The sequence below is a fragment of the Pinus tabuliformis genome, chromosome 3_2 (assembly GCF_031772625.1).
Source record: "Pinus tabuliformis cultivar Carrire ecotype Pingquan chromosome 3_2, CPIR1, whole genome shotgun sequence".
In the NCBI taxonomy this organism is placed as follows: domain Eukaryota; kingdom Viridiplantae; phylum Streptophyta; class Pinopsida; order Pinales; family Pinaceae; genus Pinus; species Pinus tabuliformis.
Genome location: NC_142302.1, coordinates 156,902,651 through 156,911,535, shown reverse-complemented (window position 1 = coordinate 156,911,535; position 8,885 = coordinate 156,902,651). Strand labels below are relative to the sequence as shown.

The 8,885-nt window shown below is 37.6% G+C and overlaps 1 protein-coding gene across 1 annotated transcript; it reads left to right on the top strand.

The window, feature by feature from the left end:
* The first annotated feature begins 6,470 nt into the window (after positions 1 to 6,470).
* Positions 6,471 to 7,574, top strand: LOC149180282 (uncharacterized). The gene has a single exon (XM_089415995.1). It carries the CDS (start codon positions 6,687 to 6,689, stop codon positions 7,434 to 7,436), a length of 750 nt encoding a protein of 249 aa, XP_089272121.1. The 5' UTR covers positions 6,471 to 6,686; the 3' UTR covers positions 7,437 to 7,574.
* The last annotated feature ends 1,311 nt before the right edge of the window (positions 7,575 to 8,885 follow it).

Genomic DNA, 8,885 nt, shown 5'->3' with positions numbered 1-8,885 from the left:
AGAGAACAGGGTTGCAGATGCTCTTAGCAGAAGAGTACATGTAAATCACATGGCAACCATGATTTCATATGGGATAGATTTATAGGATCAAATCTTATAGGAAAGACAACATGATGACAAGTATAGGGAGCTTAAGAACATGTTACAACAATAGGGTACATGTGAATAGGATGTGGACTATCATCTCATGGCAAATGGTTTGGTTAGATTTAGGGACAAGATCTATGTGTCGGACAATAGTGAGCTCAAGAATCTTATCTTGAGGGAATTTCATGTTATGTCATATTCAGATCACTCGGGATATCAAAAGACATTGACATCGGTTAAGAAGTTCTACGATTGGGAAAATATGAAGAAAGAGGTGGCAGAGTTAATTGCGAGATGCTTGGATTGTTAATAGGTAAAAGTAGAGTGTAAGCATCCAAGTGGGTTATTACAGTCGATTCCAATTCCCGATTGGAAAGGGGAGGTCATTTCCATGGATTTCATTACGGGTTTGCCAAGGACATTTGGACAACATGATTCTATCATGGTTGTGGTTGAAAAGTTGACAAAGGTAGCTCACTTCATTCCAGTGAAGTTGACGAATTCAACTAGTGAATTAACATAGGTCTTCATCAGAGATATAGTGAGGTTGCACGATGTTCCAAAGAACATTGTGTCAGATAGAGATGCGAAGTTCACTTCTAGATTCTGGAAGGAGTTATTTGTAAGTTTGGGTACAAAATTGGCCTTTAGTACAACTTATCATTCGCAGACAGATGAACAAATAGAGAGGATTAACAAAATTTTGAGGACATGTTGAGAATGTATGTTATGCATTAGCAATGAAAGTGGGAAGAGTATCTTCCACTGGTGGAGTTTGCGTATAACAATGGGTATCAGAAATATTTGAAGATGAGTATGTTTGAGGCACTTTACAGGAAGAGTTGTAATACTCCTACTAGTTGGAGTGATCTAGTGAATAAGGTATGGATTAGAACATACATGTTGGCCTAGATGGAGCGGGAAATGCAGGTAATCAAGAATAATCTAAAGGTAGCACATGACAAGTAGAAGAGATATTCAAATCAACACAAGGTGTTTAAGGAGTTTTAGGTTAGGGAATAGGGGTACTTGCACATCAAGCCCAAGAAGAGCTCCTTGAGGATTGGATCATGTGCCAAGTTGGCACCTCGGTATTGTGGGCCTTTTGAGATCCTTTAGAGGATTAGACCAGTAGCTTACCAACTTGCACTACCTTCGACAATGAAATCCCATGATGTTTTCCATGTTTCATTGCTTAAAAAGTATGTGAAAGATGTTGATCATGTGATTGAATGGTTTGTATTGCATGTGCAGCCAAAATGGTAATGTCAGTTGGAACCTCAGTGCATTTTGCAATGAAAGATGCTCATGCTTTGGAATTGAGCAATCAAGCAAGTTAAAGAGCAATGGAAGCACTTTGGGCCCGATGAAGCTGCATAGGAGATGGCTAATTAGATGCAGGCTATGTATCGTTCTCTATTCACTAGTTGAGCAGATGTGTTTTGATATATGTTTCGATGTTGTATTTTGGTTATGTCTATATATGCACATGTTGTAAATATTGCATAAAGCTGTGTTATAAAACTCTAATAAGCGGTATGGTGTTCATGATATGTTGGTTATGTTTTTAGTAGATGAATATGGTGTAAATGTTGCATCGAGTTGTGTTATAAAGCTCCATAGGCAACATGTGTTTGTTGGTTTATAAGTGTCATTGAACACCGAGGACGATGTTCCCCAAGTGGGAGGGTTCCGTAACAACCTCGGTTAGAAATCCATGTAATAAAGTTAATAAAGGTAAAATAACACCAAGGTCATGGGACACGTATTCCAAGCTCAATGTTGGGCAAAACATACTAGTGGGTGTTCATTTAGTTTATTATGGCTAAGGAAATTGGCAAAGACTTTGAAAATGAAAAGGGGCATTAATTGACATTTTATTTATGAAAATAAAGGAAAATAGGAGAAAATGAAGGTGAAAGGTCACAGGTTGCATGCGAGGAGGAAAATGAAGGAAAAATAGAGGAATTTGAAGAAAATAGAGGCCTTAATGATAAAAAGGCTTATGAGGATCAGTTCACAACCTTTTGTCAATTTTAACTTGGGCCTCTCTCTTTATTTTCTCTCTCATACTCCTGCACACTTAGAGAATCTTGGGAGCACTCTAGCATTGGAGAAAGGAAGGCAGAGGAAGGACAAGAAAGCAAAGGAAAACAAAGATCAAGCAAGGAAGAGTTGGATCAAGCGGTTATAACGAGATTACTTGCAGGTATTGAGTTGCATGTATGATTTGCTTGCTAGTTTTGACATGCATGATACATGCATGTGTGTATTTGGTTCTCTTGTTGTCATTGGCATGGGTTTTGCTAGGTGTGACAGTGGTTTCAACTTTGTATTGCCATTTCCGGATAACCATGGTGTGATGGGGTTTTGTTACTTGGTTGAGCTTTGGGTTGTTAGATGATTTTGGAACCAGGTGAGGTGGTCTCAAGAAAATTCCCAAGGGCCTAGGAACCCCTTAACTAGTAATGACAGGATTACAGTAAAGCCTAAGGGTGGAGACGTGAAAATTCCTCAAGGTATTGATGAAAAATATGTAGGCATCCAAGATTGTTTAGGGCCTAGTGATCCCTTGACTGGTTTTTGCGGGATTGCAGTAAATCTTGGTAGGGTATGTTTTTGTTTGGGCCTAGGAATCCCTTGACTGACAATGGTGGGATTGCGATAAAGCCTGGTTGTATAGGTGAGGGTTTCGGGCCTAGGATTCCCTTGACCGATTTTGGTAGGATTGCGGTAAATCCTTAGGAAGCCTTGGTTGTTTTGTTGTGAGTCCCACATTCGTGCTTGGAATATGGCACGGGGGTGATTGGCTGAAAGAAAGATTTGGTTTAGCCCAATCTATGGTAGGGTGGCACGTGGAAGTACCTGACTTGGTTGGATTTACTAATGCTAATAAGAGCTTTTTTCATCTTACACTTCATGAGTAAATGTACTTGTTATGATGTGGTTTTGATGATTGTTCTATCATTGTTATTATTGTGGTTATATGCTGGTTATAAGCATGGTTTTATGACACATTCTAGTTATGGCTCTTATCATGTTTTGATTGGTAAATGATTGGTCATTGAAGGCATGACCTAATAGATGTTATTGCAGTTATTACGAGAAGGCATTAGACCTTCTTGACAATTCTCAGATAAGTATGAGACCCCTATGTTTAGATATTTAATTATGACCTGTAGATTACATGCTCACTATGCGTTTGACAGAATGCCTATCATGGTTAGGCCTTGTTAGGTCAAGTTCTTGCCTAAGTTTTGCATTATTGGCTTTGTCCTTATGTCATTCATCATTCTGGAAAGTTCTATCAAGTTTTGGGCAAAGGTATGGATACTAGCCCTAAAAAATGGCTCAAATCTTGGGGTTGCATGCACATAACTGGGTAATTTAGACTGCAGTTGCTGGGAGGTAGGGTTATGCATGCGACTGGATGCTTGCAGTTGCTGGCTTTCCTTGTTATGCAAACGACTGGGAGTTCAGGTCAATGAAAAATCAATCTAGCTCAAGGTCTGGGCACTTGGAGTGGTTATTTAGCTCCTGGGAGTCCTATAGCTTACGAGGGAGGTCAATAAAGTTCCAGTTTGTCGATTCCACTTCCTTAACTGTACCTAAGAGGTTGAATCATATCATAGTAACTATTCGTCACATATTTACCCTGGTGGACTGATAAACTTGGGTAAGTGTGGGAGGAGGGTGTTAGAGGGACACTTGGAGCAAGGTCTGAATGATAATGAAATAGTTCATTTTGAGCTTTTATTTTGAATTGTATTTTTATGAATTTCATAGTGTGCGATTTAATGTACTATTTTTCCTTTGCACTGATTTCTTTCAATTAGTTTAATTAATTAAAATAAATCCTATTGTCAATATAGCAAGTGTTGATATATAATAATATCATCACTTTGTTCTATGGAGGCAAGGCCCACTATAATAGAACAAAATGTTGCATAATTTAGATATATTATTTAATTCCTTGTTGTGCAAGTTAATTTATTTTAACTATTTTTAAATGTTTGTATTTTGGATTGGGTTGCAATCATGACGATGAATAAATGTGCTCAACACGATGATTAAATTTGTTGGTCAAAGTAGAGACAAGGATCATCTTCGCAAGGATTAGTCATTTTTTTTTGCCTGTGTGATTTACTTTTTGCAAGCGTGAATTTACTTTCCCGCAAGTCTGATTTTAATTTCTTATAAGTGTGCTGTTTACTTTCTTGCAAAGCGTGGATTTGATTGCAAGTATGGTTGGGACTTTAGAGTCCATGGAAAAGCTTGTAAGCTGTTTACATTTCCTCCACAAAATAATCATTGATACTACAACTGTAAACCAAACCAATGAAAGTAGAAAGTGCGATCTGCATGTACAATGCATGGTAACTTGCAAGTTCCATACAAACCCCAAGTTGAGAATTAAATGCACAGTCTCTTGGTTGTCATTTTGAGCAATTAAAAAGGTAATTAAAAGACCTATCAATTCCTATAACCAAGGGTTTTTTCCAAGGATAGTTCTAATATGCTTTTCTTTTTTCAAAGACTTGGGGAAACTAATGGGATTTCTTTAGGGATATTATTTGAGACCCAATTATCTCCCATTAAAGATAGAAATGGATTTGTAATGTGACCTTTGTCTTCCTTGAACACGGGTTTGTCCAACTCACCCTATACTATTCCCCATCTTTGTTGATTTTCTTCATCTCTGTCAATGAGGTAGGATTTCCCTAATTTCCCCACAAATTCTATCAATGTTTCTTATTGTGCTAGGTCTTCATTTGAAAGTTCTTTTGCTTCTAGCTTCTCTTAGTCTTTCTTTCCTACCCCTTTAATAATAGTCCAATTTTTGTTTATTTCCAAAGACTTTCCTTCTTGATTCTCTTGCATCAATCTTGAGATCTTTTTCCATTATTTTTTCGCATTAAATTTATATATATGACATAACTGAAATTTGAAGGGGATCTTCTAATAATCCATTAATTAGATGCATTTCCACTTCTTGAATTCAACTTCAACTTTTGTTGGGAGCCTCTCTTGCATGACCATTTCCATTAGGATTTTAGTTAACTTTTTGTTGATTTTAGATAATGTATTAACTCACATGTCCTTGAAAGTTCCAAGGAGATTACCTATTACTTTCAAATTCCATTTGTTGCATATTTACAGGGGAAGACTTGATAACTCAACATGGAATGGTTGAGAAACCTTCAATTCCTATCTAGAATTAAAGCATGGTGTCCATCTCTTCAATGACAAAATTGAAGGTCCCCATTACCATATCCCTTTAGAATATTCTCTTTGTCATCTCTAGACTATAATTCAAAGCCTAGGCATCCTCTTATGAGGACATGAAACATTGACACATACCCAAGCTACCCTTTCCATATTGATTCCATCCCATATATAATGATTTACTTGAAACTAACCGAACAAAGAGCCTAGTCATTTCTGTTTTTCTTCAAGTTTGGACATCCTCCATTGCTACTCTTCTTCCAATACCAACTTTACTCTTTCCTTACAAGCTTAAACACATTTCTTCCTTTTTAACTCTAGTTTGCGCTTGCTTATTTACGTCTTTTGAATCTAATGAACCTCATGACATTTTAATCAGGCTTAAGATTCCCAAGTCACTTCCGTCTTCGAATCGTGCTTGTCCATAAAACTTAAGGACCGACTTAACTCTAATGGAAAGAGGGTTAATCTTAATGAAAATCCAATCTGCAATTGTTTTTGTTACTCCAAGGATTTGCAAATATAGCGGATTTACTTTCATTCAAATTTTTCTAAACCTATGAATGCTTCACTCTAGAGATTTCATTACTAACTTACATTTCATTAATCGAGAAAGCATCAATTTCATCCTTTACCTCTTTTGAGGTACACTGTACATTGGTATCTATAAAGGTGACAAAACTAAATGTGAACTTCCATCTTTATTCGTTTGCCGAGGGATTATGCAAAAATAATAAGATATGGAGTGATTTATCTCCTTCAAAATACACCCTTCTCAACTAGTGCACATCTTATAAATGGATTATCATCCTTCTCATTGTTAAACTCGAATCTATAAGCTTTATTGTAACCCTAATTGTATCCCAACAACTAATAAATTCATCTCTCTCGTTTATGAATTCTACTCGGCCCCCCTCCATCACGACGTCTTTTTGAGATAATGATATTTAATATATTTTTTAGAAATGAAAACCATTTAATTTAAATTGGAGGGCCACGAGGCTTCCTCCATTTAGTTGTACGTTGTAAACAAATTACTTGAAGAATCCCCTTCCGTACATGTTTAACATGACGTGTGGTTTTGAAGGCATATTTGATATTTGTGATGTTGAGTCTCAAATGTTACTCATAAAAAGATATACCATTCAAAACTCGTGGTTAGGTTAACTAAACAAACTAGAATTCTCCAGAAAAGCCCAACCCAAAACAGTGACGACAGAATCTTTATTTTTAGGTTATAATCTAGCGTTCATTTATTTGGCAGTGTTCAGCTCAGGGAAAAATCCTATACAATTCGGAGTGTATACGGGCCTGGCTGGTCCGCAGGAGAATCGGAGGTCGAGGAATTTGATCCCATCATCGTCAGCATAACGATGGCGACCACAACTCTGGTACAGTTTTCTCTGCAAATTCCTATTTCGAAGCAAGTAGAGCATAAACCCTTTTCTCTGCCCTTGAGGTCTCTTTCTGCGTCTACAGCAATACACAGATCCACTTACGCCTCAAATTTCGTAATTAGAACCCCCCAAATTCCAAGACATGGAATTAGGTCTAGGGTTTTAAGTTGCATGGCGACATTGAAACCCCATGGAACAACCACAACCACAAGCACAGTGTCTTCAAACTCAACTTCAGTGTCTATGGCATTGGCCGTTGCAGCTGTTATTTCTGGTTCCATATTGAGGGCAGCCCAGGTCATGGCAGAGAGAATTTCATTCGCACGCATAAGCCCTAGCCTTCTTCAAGAATTAGCCGCCTTGCAGAATATCAAGGGTTCTGAGCTGCTCTGTCAGACTGGGCCTCTGTTCTTTGCTGTAGTTACCAGTAGCAGCGGCAGGGTCGTACACACTCCTCTCACCGTCGTGGCCGCTGGCATAGTGAAGTGGCTGGAGCTGTACAGCGGTGTTCTTACGGTGAGAATTATGCTCAGCTGGTTCCCCAATATTCCATGGGACCGTCAACCTCTTTCTGCTATCAGGGACATGTGTGATCCTTACTTGAATCTCTTCAGGAATATTATACCACCTATTCGCAATGCTCTGGATGTGAGCCCTATTCTGGCCTTCATGGTGATAGGGACTTTGATGTCAATTCTCAGAGTCGGCGTGGGGTATGGTACCTAGGTACCTATGCACCTGTGTGTTTAAAACTGACTATGCGTGCCTACTATTATTCCAACGCCAGTACAAATCTGGCATAGATGTAATAGATAAAATATGGCTTCATTTTTAATTATATTCTGGTTTGCATTATTTCATAATCATCGCAAATCAGTTATTTGTTATTGTGGATCAACTGCCATCTCTTTTGTTTCAGCTGGCTCAGAGTTTAAGCTTCATAGCTTGACCATGTCTGTATTTACACTCAGGCAGACTAATGTTTTTTCCTATTTCCACATTCTTAAATTCCATATAATGGGTTAAAATGTTGTTTGAAACGAAAATAGCTTGTTACAATGTATAATTACAGCTATGCTTCATTTACTGTGTCCTATTGTATTTCTATCTGCCAAAAAATGTTATGTAGTTCTAGACTCGACAGGCATGATTATTTTGAAATATTAGATTGGTTTAACATCTGGGCGTATGCATTCAAATTTAAAACCCTACATTTTATTTATATGAAAACCTTTATTTATTTTTCCGTCAACCCTAATGTGGAACCAGACAGCGAGTCTGGAAACTCAGAAGTTACGGATGGACTCACTAATTTGGTTCTTGTCTATTCCCAATTACCATAATCGGTTAGAAGTTGAGGTAATACTAGATTCGCCACGTTATGCATTAAATCCTCTTTTGCTGATCTTTGTAATGACCACATAATGTTGTTTTTCTTGACTACTTGATATGTAGGGATTTTCCGAAGCTTTAACAATTTTCGGATGATGACAAATGGAGAGAAAACAAAATTAGGGACTGATATAAGGATATATTTTGGAGTCGAGTAATCTCTCTTGGTCAGCGTAGTGCAAAAAGGCGGGAGAAAAGCATATTATTTGAACTGCAATTGTCTATGCAAAAACGTTAAAAATGGAGAGGACAGTTGACGGGGCCTTAAACTTGCACCTTGTTTCCTGGAACCCTCTCTACTGACCACCGCCCTGTCGCTTCAAATGATTGATATTACGATGCCAGGAAAGATATTGGAATATGATTTATCTGATTCAGTTATCTGAAACAACTTTGTTGGTGTCTACTTTACATTTGTATCCAAGAGAATGAAGCAAAAGTGCTTCGAAATAAACATTGACAATTTGATTACGATATCATAGAAACCGTCTTCCATATTCTATCTTGCTTGACTATGTAACCTCTGCACACTCTTTCTACATTAGCTTTCAAGACCTATCTGATACAAATTTAAAATTGATTCGCAGTAGAAGCTTACCTACCATTTTCATAAATTTTGGCTTTAAATTTTCTTAAACTTTCCTATCACTTGCCTTCAATCTAATTGCATCGTCTTGTTTAGTGTTTTTCCACTTTCCTAATTTCATTAACTTTGCAAAACAGTCATTGAATGAGGTGTCGTCTTCAAGAGATTTGGAACACAAAGTTTGGCTTCACGTTGTA

Coding starts and splice junctions, on each gene's coding strand:
- LOC149180282 (XM_089415995.1), top strand. CDS start 6,687: ATGGCGACCACAACTCTGGTACAGTTTTCTCTGCAAATTCCTATTTCG.